Source organism: Dama dama, chromosome Y, assembly GCF_033118175.1.
Source record: "Dama dama isolate Ldn47 chromosome Y, ASM3311817v1, whole genome shotgun sequence".
Taxonomy (NCBI): domain Eukaryota; kingdom Metazoa; phylum Chordata; class Mammalia; order Artiodactyla; family Cervidae; genus Dama; species Dama dama.
Window position 1 is genome coordinate 3,462,040 of NC_083715.1, and position 25,475 is coordinate 3,487,514.

The 25,475-nt window shown below is 38.3% G+C and overlaps 1 protein-coding gene across 1 annotated transcript; it reads left to right on the forward strand.

Moving 5' to 3' along the window:
* Positions 1 to 5,771: 5,771 nt before the first annotated feature.
* On the forward strand, positions 5,772 to 7,485 carry LOC133053570 (heat shock transcription factor, Y-linked-like). The gene is made up of 2 exons (XM_061138123.1): positions 5,772 to 6,284; positions 6,751 to 7,485. The coding sequence occupies exons 1-2, from the start codon at positions 5,772 to 5,774 to the stop codon at positions 7,483 to 7,485; spliced, it is 1,248 nt and encodes a 415-aa protein (XP_060994106.1).
* Positions 7,486 to 25,475: the final 17,990 nt, after the last annotated feature.

Genomic DNA, 25,475 nt, shown 5'->3' on the forward strand with positions numbered 1-25,475 from the left:
CTGGCAGGCAGATCTGTATCTCTTCTCTCTAGAATGAAATGAATTGTCCAGCAATGTCCTTTGGGGTGTTTGTGAGTTTTGTATGGCTTTGTGCACCCCACCCCACCCTTTATAATATTCTCTGCTGTTTTCTTGTTTTGTTGGAGAATAGCTGTGGGTTCTCTTGTACTGGACTTGCTTCCTCAAGTGTGGAGATTGCTTTCCATGTAGACATGGAAACTCTGGGATGTGTGTTTCTCCTTTAATGTTCCTTGAGGTAAGGAGTTCAATGTTGATCTACAGTTCTGGAATCAAAGTCCTCTGTCCCCAGGTAGGAGTAGCATCAAAAATCCACATCCACACAATACAGAAGATAAAACCCCAGGTTAATGGTGACACAACTCTCCTCATCCAGAAAGAATCAAAAGGATTCACAGAGTTCCATACAGCAGAGAAAAGGGAGGAAGGAGAGAGAGGTGCCTAGGCAGAAAAAAAGAAGAGTTAAACGAGGAGAGAGAAATTAATTCAGGAAACAAATATGTAAGTGAAATCATATCCTAAAGATTTTGTTCCTAAATTTACAACACTGATTACAATTTTTGGAAAGCAAAAGTTAAGAACCGAGAATAAAGTTTAGCCTCATATAAATAGTGTAAATAAAGAAAGTGGAGGCCAAATTCATTCTCATATATATAAAAGAAGTGTTTAAAATAAAAGAAGTGTTTAAAAAATAGGTTTATTTGTTTCCTTGTTTGGAAAAGGAATTATAGCTAATAGAAATAAGAGTTTAGGATATAATAAAGGATGAAACTTGTTAAAAGTTAAATAAATCTTATAGAAATCGATCTCAGATATTCAAAGAAGTTGTTGCATGCTTTGTGGTGTCAGTACAGTGTCAGATAAGTCTCTTGTTGAAGATTGTTCTTGTTGTCAGAGGCTGCTGCTGTCCCTCAATTGAACAGTCTCGGCATTAATTGCAGACTTATTCCATTGAACCTGTCACTTCTGTGTTGTTTTACAACTCTTTGTTTATATTTCCTTCTTTTATTTGAAAGCCTCTCCATATCTGACTTTCAACATGAAACAAGGGTGCGGTACACTCATTCACGCTACTTTCTCAGTGTTTTGGTGGTGAGAGGTGGGACACTGAAAACAAATACCACTGGTATATGTGGGGTTGTTCAAGGTGGATGAACCACATTGGCCTTGCCACTGACAAATGTGACATGTACTTTCTGGGTCCACCCTGCTCTGCCTCCCAGTTGCTACATGAGGGCACTGTCCCAAGTGGGCCCTGTGTTTCTTGCATTTCCCAGGTCTAAGCCAATCAGGCACTTAGGTGCTCAGCAAGAGAACTGACAATGGTTGGCTCTGTGCTTTGTGCTCCTCCCAAGTCCAAACTCTCAGGTGACTGTGTAGTGGGCAAGGCACAGTCCCAGTTGGGCCATGCATCTTATGCCATTCTCTGGTCTCAGCCATTCAATTCACTTCCTGTGCCAGAGGGCACAGTCTCAGGTGTGCCACAGGTCTCCTCAGTGTAGCTGAACCCAGGCTATTATGATCTTGGCCTATGTGAACTGTCCATGAACCCAGGAATTCATCATTAGCAACTGTCAACCAGCTCAGAGCATGGTAGGGGATGTCTCTGGGGCCAAGATACCAGTAGCCTATTTCCTTCTGCCTCTGGCAGTCATATGAATTCCTCTCTCCCTCCATGGGGAGAAGAGTCTTAAATGGAAGCTGGATTGGTCTCCTTTTGTATTTTCTAGTGCACAGTCTTCTGTTCTGTGAGTGTGACATGGTTCACTATGTGGCCTTAGAACCTTCTCGAAGGAAAGGATTTTTCTAAAATTTCTGTCTCTAGTGTTCCCATGGTTTAAGTTTCTATGTCACCTTAGCTGTCCTCAGGGCACTAAAGCTTGGTTCTAATCATAGTGTGTTTGATACATCCCAGGCCTCCCTCCCAGGCCCCATGGATGACAGTGGAGCATCTGAGCCACTTCTTGGCTAGTAATTGCATTTATTGGCATAATCTGTGTGTGTGTGTGTGTGTTTTCTTTCTTCCCCTGGTTCTGTTTCTTCTCCCACTGACACCTATGAGAGAGGGTTTTCTATATTGTGAAAATTTCTCCTCCTTTATGACACCCTCTCCGAGACAGGTCTCCATCCCTAAAAACTTTTCCTCCCTTATGTCTCTTATTTTGTCCTACCTCGTTTTTAAGAGACTTTTTTCCTTTCTCAGTTTCTAGGGCCCATCAACATCTTTCACAAATTGGTTTCTGGAAGGTGTTCCATGTGTGATACATCCTTTGATGGATTTGTGTAGGAGAAAGTGGACTGTGTCTCCTATTCCTCTAACATTATGAGACTCCACCACGACACTGGAAGATCCATTTTATTAAAATCTTGTAGTTGTTCAGCCAAAAAGCAATGTCTGACTCTTTGTGACCCCTTGGACTGCAGTGCACAAGGTGTCTCTGCCCCTCACCATCTTCCAGGTTATGCCTGAGATCATGTCCATGGATTGGGTGAAGGTAGACAACCTTTTCCTCCTCTCTAACACATGTCTCCTCCTGATTTCATTGCTTCTTAGAATCAGGGTCTTTTCTAGTGAGTCAGTTCTTTGGTCAGTTGGTCAAAGCTTTGGAGTCTCAGCTTTGGCGCCTGTGATTTTAATGCATCTTCAGAGTTGATTTCCTTTATGTTTGACTGGCTTGATCTTGCAATCCACTGGACACTCACAAGTCATTCGCAGAAGAGCAGTTTGGTGTTCTCACATCTGTACCTGTTTACTGGCAAGACCATGGATGTGACTCTATGTGCCTCCATTGGTCAAGTCATGTCTCCACTTTTTAACCTGCTTTCTAAATTTGTGAGAGGTTTTCTTCCAGGAAGTAACTGTCTTCTCATTTTATAGCTGCCATCACCATCTGCAGTGAATTTAGAGCCACAAAAGAGGACATTGGTCACTGCTTCTGCCTTTTCCACTTCTATTTCCCATGAAGCAGTGGGACCAGATGCCATGATCTTACTTTGTGTAATACTGAGAATTCAAATGTACTATTAACCCTATGTTTTCCTATCAACACTGACAATTATTGTATTCTTGTACCTTTGTCTTCCCTCAGTGTTTTGGATAAGAACTTATTTTCTAAGCATACTCTAAGGTGATAGTTACTTATTATATATAATACTGCTGGTTTTAAGTTTCCTGCTGGAGCATTTGTGCCATGCTTCTGTGACAACTGGGTAAAATGCTGACAAAATACACAGCCTATAATATATTTCTCCATTAACATAATATATTGAGTCTGTTCATGTTATCTAGTTAGATTTTCTCTAATGGGCAAATAGAAAAATACAAAGGAGGACAAGAAAGAAAAGATATGATGCGGAGGGGGCAGGAAGCTGAACCACTGTGGCATGAAGGAAGAGAAATTTTGATCATCAATGATTTCTCTTGAAATATTTGGTACCAGAAGTTCAAAGTGATGAAAGAAAATTTTACAGACTGAATTGTGGAGAAGTGATTTTGATGTATATACCATATAATTTCAATGATCAGCTAGCAAGAAGAGTCTGATTATGATCTCTGCACAGTGCCCTGTGCATCTGTTTTACCCATGAAGTGGGTAGCTGTTATCCCAAATTCAGCTAGTTGACCACTGTGCATGTGGCTGAGACATGTCCCTATGTTACTAGACCTGGATGTTTAAAGCTGTATCCATTGTGAGGATAACAATAGCTTTCTTAAAACAGTATCTTTAAGTAAAAGATAATTGCAATTTTATGGGCTCAAGGTGTCCTCAGAAGTATGAACCCCATCTCTTAATACAGAAAGAATAGTGGAAGATGAGCTAGATTAAGGAAGAGACTTTCAGAAACAGGATCAGAAATATTCAGCTAGAAAATCATTAAGTAATACAGGGCTTCCCAAACAGTTCATTAAGTTAAATTTGCTTGGGGGCAAGCACAGTGTTTGGCCACCTAAATAAAGTTGCCTAAAATTACATTTTGACATATATACATATATGTGTGTGTGTGTGTGTTAAAAAAGTTCAATGGTTTTAATTACATTTAGGTATAACAGCATGGAAAAAAAATTAAAACCTAAAAGTAAAATGATTCAAAAATGTACTTGGTTATTGAATATAGATAGTTAGATTTTCTCTAATGGGCAAATAGAAAGATACAAAGGAGGACAAGAAAGAAAAGATAAGATGTGGAGGGGGCAGGAAGCTGAACCACTGTGGCATGAAGGAAGAGAAATTTTGATCATCAATGATTTCTCTTGAAATATTTGGTACGAGAAGTTCAAAGTGATGAAAGAAAATTTTACAAACTGAATTGTGGAGAATTCAGTATATATACATATATATATGTGTGTGGAAATACTTCAAAATATGTTTTCTTGGATGCATCTCAAATATGAGGAATCTTTTATATCACTCCCCTCATTTCTTTTAATCAATATTGACCAATTTTCAAACGTCTGTCCAGGTTTAATGACAATATATATGCTTATATATACATATGAATGTATCTATATAAAATAGATATGTTTGCATAACAGAAAACATTGATAATTTGTTATCTAACATTTTTAATTATTAGATAATTTGTTTTCTAATAATTTCTGTTAGATATCAGAATTATTTCCAACTCCATGCTCCATCTCCACAGGAAATAGCCAAATTTTTTGTTGACTCAAACACTCCAAGACATGGGCAACCTGAAAAAAAAAATTTAACCTGCATCTGAGATTTTCAGTCATATTTATAATTGAGCTCTAAGCCCAACACTTAATTTCCTTTCTTTTTCTAAGCAGTCCCTTCTTAAGATTGAAAACTATGAAAATAGAGAGAGAGGTAGGAGATTGTAGACCTCCTCGTGTTCCAAGATTCATTTTAATCAAGAAACTAGAAAAGCCAGAAACAAAGGAAAATAATCAAGCAATATACAATTGTAAAGATTTAGCAAAATCAATGATCTTTTGTTCCTCCTCAATGGCCATAGATAACATTCTCAGCAATATCCTGTGAAGTTTTAGAGATGCTAAAGCCCCCACCAGACTGAAATTTAAGTGCATATACCACAGAGTAGTTGTAACCAGACAGTTGATTATGTTGATTCCCGATGTCCTCAGTAGCAGACCATTAGTAGAATGCCCCAAAACCGATTACACACCCCATGGCCCAACCTCAATATGTCATTAAAATACTTCTCTTGAAACTATTTGGGGAGTGGGAGTCTTTGAAGCACCATCTGCTAGGATACCCTGCTTGGTCCTACAATAAACACATGGTTTCACTGAAACCCACAGTCAGTTGATTGACTTCATTACACAGAAGCCAGTAGACCCAAGTTTGGTTGGGTACCAGTACTGAATATTAAGTATGTGTATAGAAGGGTGATAAATCACTTTTATTTCAGAAACCAGGTAGATTTCTTGATGTGATTTTTCTGTGTGAAAATTCTTGAGGAATGAAATTTTGCAGGCTTCATGGTTTGGTTACTATTTCTGTAAGCAGCCTGTATTTTAACATGATGCTGTAGTAAACACTGGTTGAATGCTACCCAACAATTGCTAGGAGACCAGTGACTTTGTGACGTCACAGCTACCCTTCAATTGCTAGGAGACCAGTGATTTTGTGATGTCACAGCTTTTGACTTTCAGAACCACTGTGATCATCTAGAGAGTTTATCTCTGTAGGCCAGCCAAGCAGAATTTGAAGTTGCACTGTGTAAAGTCAGACAAATGAGAAAAGTATCTGAAGAAAGATTGATCTAAGATGGCACATATTTCTTCAGAAATTCAAGATGTTCCTCCAAAAGTTGAATCAACTGGTTCAGAAACCTCCATTAGATCTTCTTTGTATGATTGTACACTTACTGGGGACAAGGTTTTGAGATCTATGGTTGAAGAATATGCTTTTCAGGCTTTGTATGAGGAAGTTGTGATAAAAAGGCCACGTTACACATTTTCTGTCTCTGAAACAGATGAGGTGAATGCACCTCTTCCACCTGGATTTCCTCAAAAATTGTGGGCAATAGTTGAAAGTGATCAGTTTGAATCTATTTGGTGGGATGAGAGTGGCACTTGTATAGTGATCAATGAAGAACTCTTCAAGAAAGAAGTCTTGGAGAGAAAGGCACCTTTCAGAGTACTTGAAACCAATAGTATGAAAAGCTTAGTTCGGCAGCTTAACCTATATGGATTTAGTAAGAAGCGACCAACTTTTCAAAGATCTGCTTCACTACCTGACTTTCTGGAAGAAGAAAACAACATCTCTCTTTTGAGCAAGGTATTCCAAAATATTCACTCGTTGGCAATATGTAAGATTAAACCATGTGAATTAGAAAGCATGTTCATAAAACAGAATTAAAAATTGAGATAGCAAATTGTTGAAAAAGTTTAATTTTTTGAAGTTGAGAACATCTGGAGGCTAAAATATTTGATATTTAACAAGCTTTCCTAGCAACTTGAAATCATATACAAGTCCTGAAGCTACTTATTTATGTATATGTATATACATATACATAGATGCATGTATGTGTATGTACTGTATTTACTGTATATGTACCAATCATTTTTAGTTGAGGGACATAATTGTTTCTAACATGTTAGCTGTTAAAACTACTAATGGCTGTGTTTCATTTGATGCTATTTAATTGGTATCATTAAAGGTATACATTGTTATGGTTTAAATGTATTTGTCAGTTTTACCTTGGCTTATAAAGAAATTAAATAATTTTATCCTTTGATTTTAGCTACATATCTACTATAATCCAAATTTCAAAAGAGGCTATCCCCAACTGTTAGTAAGAATGAAAAGGAGAGTTGGGATTAACAATGTGTCTCCAATATCTTCATTAGTTCGAGATTACAAGACGAAGCATGTTAAAGCCAGGGTCAACACAGATGATCATAACTCTGATTTGCTTCCTGAAACTAGTGGAGAGAGTGCATTTTCAGCCTCCACAAGCTTAAGTGTGCCTTTCATACAAAAGCCTTATACCAGCCAGAGAGTCGCTAATACAAGTGCCCTACCTCCGTGTGACTTACCTTTCCCATCATCAATATCAGTTAGACAAACAGAACAGATTGTGGTAGACCAACCTGCTGTTTTAAATCAGGTGAGCATTTTTAATTGGCACTCGTATAGCAGCTACACTCAAGTAAATGGCCACCTTGAGGACATTGCTACTACAACTACGCCTACTTCTCAGAACCCCATCGTTTCTCCATCACAGAGCAGTTATTCTGGACTGATGGTGGAGCCTTCTAAATTTCCAGTTACCTATAGTGATATGTCAGCCCATGACAGTCCTTATCCTAAACAGCAACAGAGAGGCAACTCATGGTCCTCAATGCCAACGACCACTTATACATCTGCCTCCTCTCTTTCAAGTCAACTTATCAAGAGTCATCATTATATGAAAACCATGCTAATTAAAACTGACCTATCAAATAAGTGTCAGATTATGGAGCCTAATGAAGATTAAAATTTACTTTGAAAGATGTCAACAAATACCTATAATTCTTGTAACTGAGCAATAAAATTACTTGTTCATCGTCATAGTTTCATTTGCTTCATTTTCATTTCATAACTTCATTTTCAAACAACGAAGTGGAAATGAGGCTTTAGATCGATGTCTGGCTATTTCACTGCACTGTATTATAAACTCCTCTGTTCTGGAAAACTTTTGTTAACTGTCCTGGGTAAATGATACCTGATCTAATGTTTGTAAGCAAGAAAATGAGAGCAAAGGGAAAAGAGGTAATGGATATAAAGTGATTTCTGAAATCATCCCTGCTGAAATGAATGGGTGTCTTAAATAGGATAGCATGGGAGCAGGAAGAGATACAAACAAAATAAAAACACATGCAAATACATTGTATGTACCTTAGTGCATTTACATTTACATTGTAATCTATAAGTTATTGATAAAGTCTTAAGAGGTTAGACAGCAGATTGTTTTCATTACAGAAATTCCTTTTGTACTTGAAAATATAGATATTGTAGCATGTCCAAAACCATGATCACCATTAACCATTACTGTGATACCAAAGATAGCATGATGTAATCAGTGACTAGCCCATAGACAGCACAAGATATGTATTTTACAAGTGGTATTTTACAGGGTCGTTTTTGCTCTACTGTCTTAAGGCATGCATTTATTTCCTGACACCAAGATTCCACCCTATATTTCCTAGTGCATGTTTACATGTTGCTTATCTGTTCCCACAGATACAGAATAAATTCCTGGTGGTGACTGTAGCATATCAGCCTGGTTAACAATTTCTTTGAAGACATGATATATATTTTCCTTAGTAATTTCATTATCTTTCTCTTATACTGTGCTTCTGGAGCTACAATCACACAAACTACTTTGTCATGCTAAGCCCCTTCTCACAAGTTTGCCTCAACTCCCTCTTGGGGTTAGAAGGAACTTCTCTGTGACCTCCAAGCTGAGCACAGATATCAGATCTTTCATACGTTTTGGGTCTACCTTCTTTACTTTATGTGTCTTTCACATCAGCTAAAACTTAGAGCCTGCAAATGACACATTTTAAGTACTTGCTGAATTATCAATAAAGAAATATAATACCCAACCAAATGCTATACACATTACTCAACAACATCCTATAACCTGCACTGTTATCATAATTGACCTTTCCTACTTACTGAGAAATTTTTCCAAGTTGATAAATATTTATTATATTTACATGAATGTCAAATGTAGGAATTCAAAATTCATTATAAAATGATTGCTGTTCTCATGAAGTTTACAGTCTATAAGAACCCATTCTAAGCATGTTATTTCAGGCCCCAGTTCCCTAAAATTTATAAAGGAATCATTCATTTTAATCAACTAAAAAAGTCATGGAGTAAGCAGGGATCAAAATCAATGGCTGATCATTAATATGATTTACAACAAAATGCTCTGAGCAGAGCTTCTGTTTGTTGGACTATCCAGACTCTCATGAACACTACCTAGAAATCTTGGCAATCTCAGAATTGAGGCCCTTCCTTTAGATAGTTGTGGCAACATTAAACCATGTCCCTGTTTTGGTATGGTAACTCACATAGGACAACACCAAGTTAAGTTCACCGTTCTCATTCTTACAGCTAACAGTGAAATCTCTGGAATATTTGTGTAGGTAAGGGAGTGGTTCACCAAACACACTCTTTTTCTTTTACTGAAAACGTTCATTAAATGTAGGTGAGAATACCATGCTTTAGAGGTAATCGTTTTACAGCACTTTGAAAAGTTATGGAAATTCGTGTCCTCCATTATCATTTCAAGCGCAGAATCCAATGACCTTGGTTTAGATTTCAGGTGTTTTACTGTATAGTCAAATGTGGATGCTTTGAGCAATGTCACTTTAAAGGTGATTCCATCTTCTATTTCAAGGCCATATACTTGAAATATATTCTATTCCTTCTCAGTCCCTTCTACCTTATTTTCATGTTCTGTTTAGAGTGGCAGGTCCTTCTCAGAAAGAACAGGATTAATCCACTTAGTCCTCTGTGATAACTTGGATAAGCATGGATAAGGACATGTTGAAAAGCTACTGTTTTGGTTCCCTCCTGAAAGCATATTATTAACCTGTATTTCAGTTGTCCTACCAATGGAAGCCTGGTTACATGATATATTACCTTGGTGAACAATTCCCATATGGCTTGAACATATCAGTGCCTTTAATTCTCAAAAGCATATAGAGAAAACTGCTCAATACTTTAGGGAAATATTGTACATTATTTCAATTTTATTTCCTTTATGTGTTTATTTTATAATTGGTGCCTAAAATAGTAAAAGTGAAAACAAAAATTTAAGTAATGTAAATACAGAAGATTTGGGCAAGGAGTAGAGAAATTGATGGGAGAAGTTCAGAGGATGAAATTGGATGCTTAAAATATCACACCGAGGAAACCAGATCTCAAAGAGACACGTGCACCCCAATGTTCATAGCAGCACTGTTTATAATAGGCAGGACATGGAAGCAACCTAGATGCCCATCAGCAGACGAAAGGATAAGGAAGCTGTGGTACATATACACCATGGAATATTACTCAGCCATTGAAAAGAATTCATTTGAATCAGCTCTCATGAGATGGATGAAACTGGAGCCCATTATACAGAATGAAGTAAGCCAGAAAGATAAAGAACATTACAGCATACTAACACATATATATGGAATTTAGAAAGATGGTAATGAAAACCCTATATGCAAAACAGAAAAAGAGACACAGATGTACACAACAGACTTTTGGACTCTGTGGGAGAAGGCGAGGTTGGGATGTTTTGAGAGAACAGCATCGAAACATGTATTATATATATATTTATATATATATAACAAGCCAATGTGCAACTGCAGGGCCTAAAGAGGTCAATATGACTTCAATTTTGTTACCCTACACCATTATTTTCATTTTAGCAAATCACAGAATATTGTTACATGCAAAATATTCTAAGATCACATGGGATGCAGAACAAAGGTATATCTTTTATTTTTTTTTAATGGGGAATATAGATTATTCGTTTTTATTTTTATTTATTTTTTCTTTATTTTTTTCATTTATTTTTATTAGTTGGAGGCTAATTACTTAAAACACTCTGATTTAATATGTCACTAGAGTGAAATCATTAATCTACAAATTAACTTCCAACATTAAGCCTAGAAAAAAGTAACGAGGAAACTCTGTGCAGTTCATAGGTGTCCTTCACTGAGTTGAGTTTTCTTTTCATTTCCTAAGTGTGTTTTGAGCATATAAGATTGTGACTGTTCATGTGTGTGTGTGTGTGTGTGTGTGTGTGTGTGTGTGTGCATCAGATTAAGAATGTGTTTGTGAGTATATGTCTGGGTTCTCTTTTGGAAATTTATGTTAGAGATTTTGGATGATGAAATGGCTAATTCCAAAACAGAAAGAGGCACAAATTAAAGTGACTATTTAAAACCCTGCTTTCACATTTCAAAGGGCAAGACAAATGGGTGAGTTGCAAAGGTTGAAAGCATTTCAATAATCACCAAGCTACTGCACCCAAACATAGTTAAAAACTATGGTACTCTCCCAATCAGCCTAGCAGAAGTTGAGTGGGACCTTAGATGTCTATTATGTCTGGCAATAACAAAACACCCACAGGCTAATATGGGAGTACCAGAGAAGCCTAAGTAGATGCCTGGAGTTTGAACCAGGCCTTCTTGTAATAGGATACTACCTTCCTATATGAGGATGCACACTCACCAGTAATGAAGACTATTCTTGGGAATCAAAGAAACTAAGGATGAAATCTGGAATTCTGTTCCCACAGGGTAGAAGCTGCCTTCCCCCTTGCCAAGTGTATCAGAAAAACAATTAAAATAGAAGGAATTTATAAGATCGCCCACATGCTTCTTACATAATACCTTAAATGTCCAAGCCCCACCACACTGCTAATATGATGACTATACAGGACCTCTGGCTTCAACTCTGTGTGGCAATCATCATAAAATAATTTTATGCATATTTGATATGCTCTGATAATGCAGATCCATAAAACCAAAAATCTTGAGATCTGATTCAAAGAGGAAAACTTTGTACTCCCTGTTTTCAGTTTTATGGGACTTTCACATGCATTCACACACGTCCACAATCCTCAACCTTCATCTGAAGACAAAAAGTGTGACATAAAGAGAAGAGGAATGGTCTATTCCCAGAGAAGGCAAGTGGCAAAATCAAAATGGCTCCGGTCTCCTACCTACATCCATCCTCAGTAATGTAGCACCTTGAAAGCATTCCTAAAGGTGACCAGGATAAACAAGTCAAAGACGCTTCTCGCAGGATTCAGTTCAGTTCAGTCGCTCAGTTGTGTCCTACTCATTGCGACCCCATGAATCACAGCATGACAGGCCTACTTGTTCATCATCAACTCCCGGAGTTTACACAAACTCATGTCCATAGAGTCAATGATGCCATCCAGCCATCTCGTCCTCTGTCGTCCCCTTCTCCTCCTGTCCCCGATCCTTCCTAGCCTCAGGGTCTTTTCCAAAGTGTCAACTCTTCACATGAGGTGACCAAAGTATTGGGATTTCAGCTTCAGCATCAGTCCTTCCAGTGAAAACCCAGGACTGGTCTCCTTTAGGATGGACTGGTTGGATCCCCTTGCAGTCCAAGGGACTCTCAAGAGTCTTCTCCAACACCACAGTTCAAAAGATTACAGAGTTTGATTTAGAAGCTATAAGTTTGTGTAACTCTCACCTCATCCTAAAGATCACATACTATGACTGTTACCACATCAGAAGATGGCCAGCTGTAGCAGATATCTAGAGACAATGACTGCTTCTGCTAAGACCAAGATTGCAGATTCAAGTGGCAGGTGGGTAAGGTTTCCATCTCAGGATACCACATGACTCCGCAGGAGTTCTCCTTCTCTGGAAAGCTCTCAAAAGACATTGTGAGAAGTACAACTTGAGGGAGGAAAAGAAGGAAACTGACAAGAGCTGTTTTCTTTCTAATTGTCCTGAATCTCACTTATCATCACAGGTACCCTGACAGAGTTACCATGCTCTCCGAACCATCTCCCAAGCACTGCCAATATCAACCTTTTGATGTTGTTCAGTCACTCAGTCTTGCCTGACTCTTTGTGACTCCATGCACAGCAAGAAACCTGGGCTCTCCTCCCCTTCAAACTCATGACCTTTCAGTGAGTGATGCTTTGCAGCCATCTTGCCCTCTGTTGTTCCCTTCTTCTCCTGCCCCCAATAATTCCCAGCATAAATTTCTTTCCAGTGATTTTGCTCTTGGCCTCAGGTGGCCAATATTATTGGCTCTTCATGTTCAGCATCAGTCCTTCTGAGAAGAGTCAGAGATTATTTCCTTCTTGCTTTACTAGTTTGAACTCCATGCTCACCACAGAACTCTTATATGTCTTCTCCAGCATGACTGTTGCAAAACATCAATGTTTTGGCACTCAGTTCTTGTGGTCCTGCTCCCTTCTCCATAGGTTACTCCTGAAAATCAACTTTGACTGTTTGGATCTTTTTCAGTAATCTCTCAGCTTCTTTATGTGGTGTCTAGATTGGTCATAGTTTCATCCAAGGGGAAAGTGCCTTTAAGTTTCATGGCTGCAGTCACTTCCCACAGTGATATCAGAGGTGAACAAAGTGAAACCTGTTACTGATTCAATTATATCCCATCGATATATCTCAAAATGACTGGACCAAATTCTATGATCTTATTTTTTGTATTTGCTTGTTTTTATATTGAGTTTTAATCCAGCTTTTCCACTCTCCCCTTTAATCTTCACCAGCAGACTCTTTAGTTTCTAGTGTTTTTCAGCCATTTGTGTGTTGTCCTCTTATTATTTTCTTTTTTGTTGTTGTCCTTTTATAATTAAGGCTATTCATACTGCTCACAGTAATTTTGTTTCCAACTTCAGATTCTTTCAGCAAGTTACTTTCCATGATGTCTTCTGCATAGAAGTTAAATAAGCTGGGTGACAACATAGAGCCTTGATGTATTTCCTTCCCTACTTTGTACTAGTTCACTTTTCCTTCTCCAATTCCAACTGTCGTGTCTTCACCTGCATGCACATTTCCGAGGAAACAGGTACAGTTGTCTGATATTCTTATCTCTTTAAGAATTTTCCACAATTTTTTTGTGACTGACACAGATTAATGGCTTCCCAGTTGGCTCGGATGGTAAGTCATCTGCAGACCCAGTTTCGATCCCTGTGTCTGGAAGATCCCTTGGAGAAGCAAATGATAGGCTACAGTCCATGGGGTCAAAAGAGTCAGATATGACTCATTTACACATGCAGTCTAAGCCATTAACAGAGACAATAAAGCAGATATTGATGACTTCATGGAATCCTCTTGTTTCTTCTATGATCCAAACCCCAATTAAGTTTTACCTATTAAAACTAAATGACTAACTACACCTGCCTCTTTTTGTTGTTTTTGTTTCTATTGTTTTTCTCTGTCTCTCTTTTTCAAGCTATTATCTATAAACTGCTACATTCCTGGACACTTTCCATTTTCTTACATATGAATTAAATCATGCCCATGCCAGCCTCTGACCTTTGATACTCAAAGCAGTTAAGTTTCCAGAGCAGAAATAAGGAATCTGTGCTCTGGGAAAATCTCAGGACAGTTTGACAAATAGCTAGATATTTTCAGGAACTGACTTTTTGAGCCCAATTCCTGTACCATCTCTTATGTGGAAAAGAACTATGTTTCCTCAAGCTAATGACAATTCCTCATTAGCATAAATTTCAGGAAAAATAAATGTGCTTATCTGCATGTTCAAAGTCAATGATATACCAATTATGTGTGTATGTATGTAACCTCCCATCAAACAGATTAATTCATGTCAACTAAAGTTTGTCATTTCACTGGCATGCATAAAGGAATTACAGAGCTTGCCTAGAAAGAAAATCAGAAGTTCTGATTTGGCAGAAAACAAGAGGACATTGAGTGCAACTCTTTCCCTGGAAGTATCACAAAGAATCCTTCTACAAAGGTGACAGTTCCTCCAGAGCATCAATGAATATCAACAGAAGACCTTGCTCAACAGCAAGGACTATATGGGAACTAGGCATAACTTGGAAGAATGGAGGGAAGATAGGAGATGGAGGATGAGAGGAATAGAACCAAGCTTGTGTCTTGAGGGGGGAGATGGAAAAGCAGGGAATAGTTTGAGGATTCAGGCAAGTAACCTCACTAAACTTAAATTACTTTTGACTGAAAGGAAGCAAGGTGAATATGCTGAGGAAATATAGTTTGTCTAGAGTGAGAGTCAGAGAATGTGTGGTGTGGTCCTGCATGCCCTAAACTGCAATGCAGGCCAACTAGTGTGCATACAACCTGAAAGATGACACATGGGCTTAGAAAGCCAACCTGGGAGGGAACTGCTTTTGACTATGTGGAGATAGAATGATGGATCTGGGACAACAAAGTGTGTAGAAAGGAATGCCTTTCAACAAATCCAAAACTGACAAGGAAGCGGGACCTTAGGGCTCAGTCACACAGAGCAGGTGGTGACAGAATTGAATTTCCCACTCTTGCCACATGTAAGTTTTCTTAAAATTTTTGCTTATTTGGTGTTTTAAGATTGTTTAAATCATATATATATATATGTGTGTGTGTATATATATACATATATATTGATTGTGTACTTTGTGTTCCGGATTTCTGTGCCTTTTGTTGATATTGTTTCTTGCCATTTTTGTTTTAATAGGTATACATTTCTATACTAACTGTGACTTTCTCTTGTACTGTGGGACAGCCCTTGTCATTTTTTCAGATTTTTTCCTTTCATTCTTCAGGTGGCACTCTGCTCTGGTGTCCTTTTATGTTGTACAAGTTATTTGGTTAGTCCTACTGTTGATTCTGTGTTTTTCCCAATCATCATTATTGTTTGTGTTATTTTACTTGTAGTTTGATATTGATTTCTTACTATTTGTCTGTCTTCCTTTTTTATTCCTCTGTCTAATCTTTTGCTATGTGTTCTTGAATCTCTGACCAGAAGTTGGGCCTGATCATCTAGGCATTCAACACTGTATCAAGAACCATAGACCACCAAAGAAATCCTGGCTCCAGTGAATATGAATTGGTGAGAGTCTCTATAAAGGCCTCCATCTGAAACTAAAAACCAGTTCTACCCAAAACCCTATCCTATGCAAAGCTGATGACTTACACCACAGAAAAAGCAAGACAGAAACACAAGTCAAATCATTCACAAATGGACTGGCTAAAGTAAGACTAAACCCATACATACCTGCAAAAGACCGCACTGACATGGTTCCATATAAAAGACAGAAACATCACCTGTGGTCACAAGAATATAGTTGCCAGTCCCTCCCTCTTCAAGGACACACTAGCTACTGGCCCAAACGTATCCACTCACAGCATAGACTGGAAGTGAGTACTACAATGCTGCATCCTGGGAAGAAAAGATCATTAACATAGTAAGCTAAACAAAAGTGAAAACAGTAAAGCGTGTTGCAGGCAAAGAAACAAGATAAAAATGTGTAAGACAGAATTAAAGGGGAAATAGAAAGAAGCAACAAGAGGGAATGTTTTCCTGGACCAAGAGGCTAGTAAGACAGGTGATCCAGAGAATTTTGGATACTGTTTTATGGCCTCGTCCAGTAACAGCACATTGAGTGGCCTTCAACAAAATCTTTGCCAAACCTGAGAATGGACATTCTCAACACCATGAGATAAAATGGTCATGAAATTTCCCCCTCAAAATCATGGTCAAGTTTATGAGCAAAAGGGGCTCTGCCAACTGAAGATTGATACTTACCATCTGCATCTACAGAGATTAAATCATTGCCACTGCAACTGCTGACTTTCAATGTCCCTGAAAGGCCTTCAGGGTGAAAATCGGGAATGAGGCACTCGGTGCTCTGAGAAAAACTGGCAGAACAGGCCTTCAGACAATTAGATCTTTTCAGGAGATTTTATGAGTCCCAATTCTTGCATCTTCTCATACCTGGAGAAACACTGATGTCATTAATAGTGACATCTGCTTTGGCTATTAAGGAAAATTTTACAATTTAATGCAAAATAGAGTACTCAGCTATGGTTCAGACACCCTGGGAAATAACCAGGTGTTACTATGGGTGAAATTTCAGATTAGATGTTATATTGCTAAACACTTGAGTTTTCTGAGTCGTGTCAGGCTAAGATGCCACCATTCTCAAAACAATGTCTGCCAGAAGCTAGTAACTGCAACCTTACTTTTTATAAAAAACTAGGCAACTTGCCACCTGGCTAAAAGTCTTCCTGAAGTGCCAAGTCCAGACTGGGTTTCAGGCCTATTCTTCTAAAAAGAAAGATTTACTTTGTCTATTAAAATTCCAGTTAGCCCTCCTCCAGCTACTACTAATTGGCTCTGTTACAACAAAATGGAGAACAAGGGATTGAGATTTTAATCATACAAATCTCAGATCTAGGACTTGGAACTCAGGAATACTTCCAATTCAGTCTCTTCTCCAGGCTGAGACAGTCCTATGCCCCATTTTGACAGGAAGTTATCACAGTCATAGTTTCCCTGTTCCCTAAACTAAAACTGAGCAGGACTCTGTGGGGTGGCAACTCTGCGGTACAGATCTGCTGTGTGTTCTCCATTTCTTATCTGTAGGATACAGGCTTCATTCCGCCTCCTTGAACTTCCCTGAGTTCCAAAGGGTGGGTTCAAATGATTGCTAATCAGGGAAGGGGGTGAATACAGAAACACTGGAGAAACAACCAAATGGCGATACAGCCTTGAGGCAGGGTCCAAGTTCCTACTCAAAGAAATATGCATAACAATGTCTTTTGAGTTCTTCTATAGAACTGGGGCCCCCACCCAGGTGGAGGATGGTAACTTCAGACTAAACACAAGATTCCTGGAGCACAGCTCTGTTGCTTCACCACCAGCCAATCAAAAAAAGAAAGAAAAGAAAAAGTCACAAACCTTGCAGCCCTCACCACAAATTGTCCCCTGTTTCTGGGGACCAGTGATGACCATCCTGTTAGGTCTCCTGTTTGGCCCCTGTCTATTTCCTCTCTGAGAGGCACCAACAGTTTCAAACTAAATTGCTGTTATTACAAGAGTGAAAGGTGGTTTCAGATGTGAAACACCCCAACTTAGATCAGGGAGAAAGAGACTTCTGCTCTGCTAGGCAGGCCTATCTCCATGCACAGCAGTAAGAAGTTACAGAAGAAAGAGATCCCTGCCCCAATTCCCTAGAAGTATCTTGAGTATGAAGTCTCTCAGGGAGGAGTTGTTAGGGGAAGCACACTGATTGAAACAGCTCACCCTGGCCAGACACCATAGTAACCATTTCAATGAGTTGCTTTATGACAGGAGATCCTGATAAGGAATATGGAACTAATAAGCCACCACCTACCGGGAGATTTTGGGAAAGGTCAAAAGGAGACACTGCATGTCGGTCCACTTCCCAGAATCCCTCTCGCTAGCATCCATCTTGGCTGAGCGATGCGTGCGTCATGAGGAAAGACTCTGAATTAAAGTGATTGACCAAAGACCCCCCAGAAACTAATCCCATCATCATAAAACCAAGACTGAGAGCCACACAGCAGAGCAGTTCTCCTGGGTTCCCTCACCCTCCTGCTCTCCACCCAGGTGCCCTTTCCCAATAAAATCTCTTGCTTTATTAGCAGAAATAAATAAATAAATAAAATAAAAATAAAACGTATATATGAAAAACTCTCAGCAAATACTATCCTCAATGGTGAAAATGTGAAAGCATTTCCCCTAAAGTTAGGAACAAGACAAGGGTGTCCACTCTACAACTACTATTCTATGTAGTTTTGGAAGTTTTGGTCAGAGCAGTCAGAGCAGAAAAAGAAATAAAAGGAATCCAGATTGCAAAAGAACTGAAAAATCTCAGTTTGCAGCTGACATGATCCTCTAAATAGAAAACTCTAAAGATTCCACCAGAAAATTACTAGAGCTACTCAATGAATATAGTAAAGTTGCAGGATATAAAATTAACTCACAGAAATCCCTTGCATTTCTATACATTAACAATGAGAAAACAGAAAGAGACATTAAGGAAACAATTCCGTTCACCATCGCAACAAAAAGAATAAAATACTTAGGAATAAATCTACCTAAAGAAACAAAAGACCTGTATATAGAAAACTATAAAACAGTGATGAAAGAAATCAAAGAGGACACAAATAGATGGATACATATACCGTGTTCATGGATTTGAACAATCAATATAGTGAAAATGAGTATACTATCCAGAGCAATCAATAGATTCCATGCACTCCCTATCAAGCTACCAATGGTATTTTTCACAGAACTAGAACAAATAAGTTCACAATTCGTATGGAAATACAAAAAACCTCGAATAGCCAAAGCAATCTGGAGAAAGAAGAATGGAACTGGAGGAATCAACCTGCCTGACTTCAGTCTCTACTCCAAAGCCACAGTCGTCAAAACAGTGTGGTACTGGCACAAAGACAGAACTATAGATCAATGGAACAGAATAGAAAGCCCAGAGATGAATCCACACACCTATGGACACCTTATCTGTGATAAAGGAGGAAAGAATATTCAATGGAGAAAAGACAACATTTTTAACAAGTGGTGCTGGGGAAAATGGCCAACCACTTGTAAAATAATGAAACTAGAACACTTCCTAACACCATGCACAAAAATAAACTCAACATGGATTAAACAGCTAAATGTAAGACCAGAAACTATAAACCTCCTAGAGGAAATCATAGGCAAAGCACTCTCCGTCATAAACCACAGCAGGATCCTCTATGACCCACCTCCCAGAATATTGGAAATGAAAGCAAAAATAAACAAATTGGGACCTAATTAAAGCTAAAAGCTTTTGCACAGCAAAGGAAACTATAAGCAAGGTGAAAGACAGACTTCAGAATGGGAGAAAATAATAGCAAATGAATCAACAAAGAATTAATCTTAAAAATATACAAGCAACTCCTCCAGCTCAATTTTAGAAACATAAAAGACCCAATCAAAAAGTGAGCCAAGGAACTAAACAGACATTTGTCCAAAGAAGACATACAGATGGCTAACAAACACATGAAAAGATGCTCAACCTCACTCATTATCAGAGAAATACAAATTGAAACCGCAATGACGTACCATTACACGCCAGTCAGAATGGCTGCTATCCAAAAGTCTAGAAGTAAAAATGCTGGAGAGGGTGTGGGGAAAAGGGAACCCTCTTACACTGTTGGTGGGAATGCAAACTAATACAGCCACTACGGAGAACAGTGTGGAGATTCCTTAAAAAACTGGAAATAGAACTGCCATATGACCCAGCAATCCCACTGCTGGGCATACACACTGAGGAAATCAGAGTTGAAAGAGACACGTGTACCCCATTGTTCATTGCAGCACTGTTTATAATAGTCAGGACATGGAAACTACCTAGATGTCTATCAGCACATGAATGGATAAGAAAGCTGTGGTGCATATACACAGTGGAATATTACTCAGTCATTAAAAATAATACATTTGAGTCAGTTCTAATGAGGCAGATGAAGCTGGAGCCTATTATACAGACTGAAGTAAGGCAGAAAGAAAAACACCAATACAGTATACAAAACACATATATATGGAATTTAGAAAGATGGTAACGATAACCCTGTATGTGAGGCAGAAAGAGAGACAAGGATGTATTGAACAGTCTTTTGGACTCTGTGGGAAAGGTCGAGGGCGGGATTATATGAGAGAACGGCATTGAAACATGTAAATTATCATATGTGAAACGAATCGTCAGTCCAGGTTCGATGCATAATACAGGATGCTCGGGGCTGGTACACTGGGATTACCCAGAGGGATGGGATGCGGAGGGAGGTGCTAGGGGTGTTCAGGATGGGAAACACACATATATACCCATGGCAGATTCAAGTCAATGTATGGCAAAACCAATACAATGCTCTAAGGTAAAATAAATGAATTAATTAATTAAAAAATATATTTACAGGGAAAAATTGGAGGAGCAGACGTAGAAAATAGTCTTATGAACCAGAGCAGAAGGGAGGAGAGGGTGAGATGTATGGAAACATGGGTACAGTGGAAACTTGTGTTACCATATGTAAAATAGATAGCCAATGGTAATTTGCTGTATGGCTCAGGAAAGTCAAACAGGACCTCTGTATCAATCTAAAGGGATTGGATGGGGTAGCAGATGGGAGGGAGATTCAAAAAGGAAGACATAGATGTATATCTATGGATGTTTCATGTTGAGGCTTGACAGAAAAATTGTAATTCTGTAAAACAATGATACTTCATTAAAAATGTTATAAAAATGCTTTTAAGTTTAATTTGGATCCAATTTTATTTATATCCAGAGTATAATTTCTGAGTCATAGGAAGTGTATATTTCATGTGCGAAAAAGAAAGAAAAATAGTGCTAAATCGTGTGTAACTCTCATGATCCTATGAACTCTGGCCTTCCAGGCTCTTCTCTCCATGGGATTCTCTAGGCAAGAATACTGGAGTGGGTTGCCATTTCTTTCTCCAGGGGGGGAAACCAAGGGAAAAGCCAATTCTTCCCTAACCAAGAATTGAACCCAGATCTCCAAAATTGCAGGCAGATACTTTACCAACGGAACTATGCAGGAAGCCATTATATGAGAAAATCTATCCACAATTTTTTATATGTTAAATATCGAGATTTTGTATTTCACTTAAGAAAATCTATCCCCAAATGTGAAAGATACAGGATTCTATATTTCATGTTGAAAACATCCATTCAAATTATCTTGTGTGAAATATGGAGAATTTAACTCCACATCAGGACATAATGTTGTATGAAATAGAAAAGTCTATTCGTTCTTGTAGGAAAATTGATGTAAGTTTTTTCAAATATTACATATAGAGGATTCCATATTTCATGATGGAAAATTGACAAAGATTTTCAAGTGACAGTTATAAAAATCTCCATGGTCCTGTTAGAAAATATATAACCATATTTTGAAACATGAAAGAAATAACTATTTATGTCTCATGATAGAATATCTGAATCCAGATTTTCAAAAGTGAAATATAAAAGTGTCATATTTCATGCCATAAGATCTCTGTCCATACTTTCACATGTGGATTAAAGAGTATTTCATGACCTAAAATCTGCACATATATTTTCCTATATAAAATCAATACATCCATCTTTCATGCAGGAATATCTGGCATCAGATATTCCTATGTTCATAATGTTAAGAATGAAACAAAGAAAATTCCCTGTTGTGCCCAAACTCATATTTGAAATATTGAGGGTTCATATTTTCTGTAAGACAAAAATCTATCCCCTGATTCCAAATATGAAATAAACACTATTCCATACTTCATTTCAAAATCTTTTTCATCACAGTGTAATGAATGCCTATTGAAGCTATCATAGCATATTGAGTAAAATCTGTATCCAAAGTTCATAAAGGGAATATCATGTTGCAGAAGAAAAGAATGATTTTCATTTGCAAGTATAGACAGTTCCATATTTCGTTTCAGGAAATCAGGGCCCAGATGTTCCCACGTGAAATCTAGAGAATTCTGTATTTCTGTAGTAGTATCAGAACTGGGATTTTCATTTGTGAATTACAGATAATTACAAAATTTGTATAGGAAAATCTGTGCCAGGATTTTATATATGACATATGTGAATTGCATAGTTCATAAATTAAATTTAAGGCCATACATTCATATGTGAAATGTAGAATTCTAATTTTCCTACCAGAATATATAGACTCAGAATTCAATATATGGCACTTAGAAAATTCTACACTTCAAAAAAAAAAAAAAAAAATTCTATACTTCATGTAATTAAATCAGCAACCAAATTGTCATAAGTAAAAAATACAGAGATTTCATACTTAATGGGTGAATAACTATCTTCAGATTATCTTATGAAAATGTATTCCATATTTCATGTCAGAAAATAGTCATTGAGATTTTAATACATGAATACAATGGAAATGATATTTCAAGAGATAAAAATGTACTCAGATTTTCATGGTGAAATATAGAGAGATCCATATTTCTTGTAGGGAAATGTATGTCTAGAATTTCAAATGTTAAATATTGAGAATTCTATATTACATATGGGAAAATCATTTACAAGGTTTTCAAATGTAAAGTGGAAAGAATACCATATGCAAGCATATGTGTCCACATCTGTGTCCACATTTTCAAACATGGAATACACAGCAATCATATTTTCTGTAGGAATCATTGTACCCAGATTTCCATATGGCCAGAGTTTAGAGTAGATTCAGTCTAACTCCACTGCTTTGTTTCAGAAGTAAACAAAGCTAGACATGCTCTTCACTAGTGGAGTTGGAATCTAAACTGACTTTCATCCCATCTGAGTGGACTCATTTTCCTGGTGTGAGATCCAATGGATAAGGTGCCATTATACAGTCTGAATCTGTTCACCCTGAAGGATCTCTGAACACATGATGTTCTTCTTCTCTTCTGTGTCCTTTTCTTGAGGTTCAAGTCCCAACCTGATTGCTTCTACTCCCTTCCTACATGACTGTGCACATATTTATTCCACCATTGATTGTACAGGGTCTTTCTGACAGCTTCCTTTTTTTTTTTTTCCCAGTGAGTTGCTCCAAAAGCATTCATAGTTTTAATGTGCTTATTGGTGCATTTTCCTCCTCCACAAGCCTCTATGTTTCCATGAATTTGGTTTTATTAGACAACACTACTAACTCCAGTGGCTGAGCAGCGTAGGAGCTGCCAAGAGGAGTTACCCCACCCTCAATGTCAGGAGCGGTGGCTGAGAGGAGCTACGTCAGGAGCATGGCCTTGAGGAGTGACCCCACATACAAGTTAAAGAGCAGGGCTTTCACTTTGCTGGAAAAGTAATGAAGAGATGCCCCATGTCCAAGTTAAGAGAAACCCAAGTAAGAAGGTAGGCACCGAGAGAGGGCATCAGAGGGCAGACTGAAACCACAATCACAGACAACTAGTCAATCTGATGACATGGGCCACAGCCTTGTGTAACTCAGTGAAACTAAGCCATGCCGTGTGGGACCACCCAAGAGTACAGGTCATGGTGGAGAGGTCAGAAAGAATGTGGCCCACTGGAGAAGGGAATGGAAAGCCACTTCAGTATTCTTGACTTGAGAGCCCCATGAATAGTATGAAAAGGCCAAAAGAGAGGACATTGAAAAATGAACTCCCCAGGTCTGTAGGTGCCCAATATGCTACTGGAGATCAGTGGAGAACTAACTCCAGAAATATTGAAGGGATGGAGTTAAAGCAAAACAATAGCCAGTTGTGGATGAGACTGGTGATAGAAGTAAGGTCCAATGCCATAAAGAGCAATATGGCATAGGAACCTGAATGTTAGATCAATGAATCAAGGCAAACAGATGGTCAAACAGGAGATGGCATGAGTGAACATGGACATTCTGAGAATCAGTAAAATAAAATGGACAGGAATGGGTGAATTTAAATCAGAAGACCATTATATCTACTATTGTGGGCAGGAATCCCTTAGAAGAAATGGAGTAGCCACACAATGAATGAAAGAATCAGAAATGCAGTATTTGGAAGCAATGTCAAAAACAGAGAAAGATCTCTGTTCATTTCCAAGTCATCCATTCAATATCATGCTAATCCAAGTCTTTGCCCCAACCAGTAATGATGAAGAAGATGAAGCTGAACAGTTTTATGAAGACCTACAAGACCTTTATAACTAACACATAAAAAGGATGTCCTTTTCATTTTAGGGGACTGGAAAGCAAAAGTAAGAAGCCAAGAAACATGGAGTAACAGAGAAATATGGCCTTGCAGTACTGAATGAAGCAGGGCAAAGGCTCAAAGAGTTTGGCAAGGGAACACACTGGTCATAGCAAACACCCTCATCCAAAAACACAAGAGAAGACTCTACACATGGACATCTCCAGATGGTTAACACAGAAATCAGATTTTATTCTTTGTAGCCAAAGATGGAGAAGCTCTATACAGTCAGCAAAAACAAGTCTGGGAACTAACTGTGGCTCAGATCATGCACTCCGTATGGCCAAATTCAGATTAAAATTCGAGAAAATGGCAAAATCTTTCAGGAAGGCCATAAATCCAATCCCTTATGACTATACAGTGGGAGTGAGAAATAGATTTAAGGGACTAGATTTGATAGACAGAGTGCCTGATGAACTATGGACAGAGGTTCATGACACTGTACAGGAGACAGGGATCAAGATCACCCCCATGGGAAAAAATGCAGAAAAAGCAAAGTGACTGTCTGAAGAGGCCTTACAAACAGCTGTGTAAAGAGGAGACATGAAAAGCAAAGGAGAAAAGGAAAGATAAACCCATTTGAATGCAGCATTCCAAAGAACAGCAAGGAGAGATAAGGAAGCCTTCCTCAGCAATCAATGCAAACAGTTAGAGATACCAAAGGAACATTTCTTGCAAAGATGGGCTAAACAAAGAAGAGAAATTTTGTGGACCTAACAGAAACAGAAGATATTAAGTAGAAGTGGCAAGAATACACAGAAATGTACAAAAGAGATCTTCACCACCCAGATAATCACGATGGTGTGATCACTCACACTCACCTAGAGCCATAGGTCCTGGAATGTGAAGTCAAGTTGGCCTTAGGGAGCATCACTATGGACAAAGCTAGTGAAGGTGATGGGATTCCACTTCAGCTATTGATGATTTTTTAAAAGTGCTGCAGTCAATATGTCAGCAAATTTGGAAATCTCAGCAGTGGCCACAGAACTGAAAAAGGTCAAGTTTCATTCCAATTCCAAAGAAAGGCAATGGCAAGGAATGTTCAAACTACCACACAGTTGCACTCTTCTCACACGCTAGTGAATAATGCTCATAATATTCGAAGCCAGGCTTCTGCAATACATGAACCTTGAACATCCAGATGTTCAAGCTGGTTTTAGAAAAGGCAGAGGAACTAGAGATCAAATTGCTAACATATGCTGGATCATCAAAAAAGCAAAGATTTTCAGAAAAAACATCTGTTTATGCTTTACTGACTAT

Bases quoted from the DNA above. Each gene is read 5' to 3' on its own strand.
- LOC133053570 (XM_061138123.1), top strand. From the start codon at position 5,772: ATGGCACATATTTCTTCAGAAATTCAAGATGTTCCTCCAAAAGTTGAA. The intron at 6,285-6,750 runs GTATTCCAAAAT...CTTTGATTTTAG, and splicing joins ACATCTCTCTTTTGAGCAAG to CTACATATCTACTATAATCC.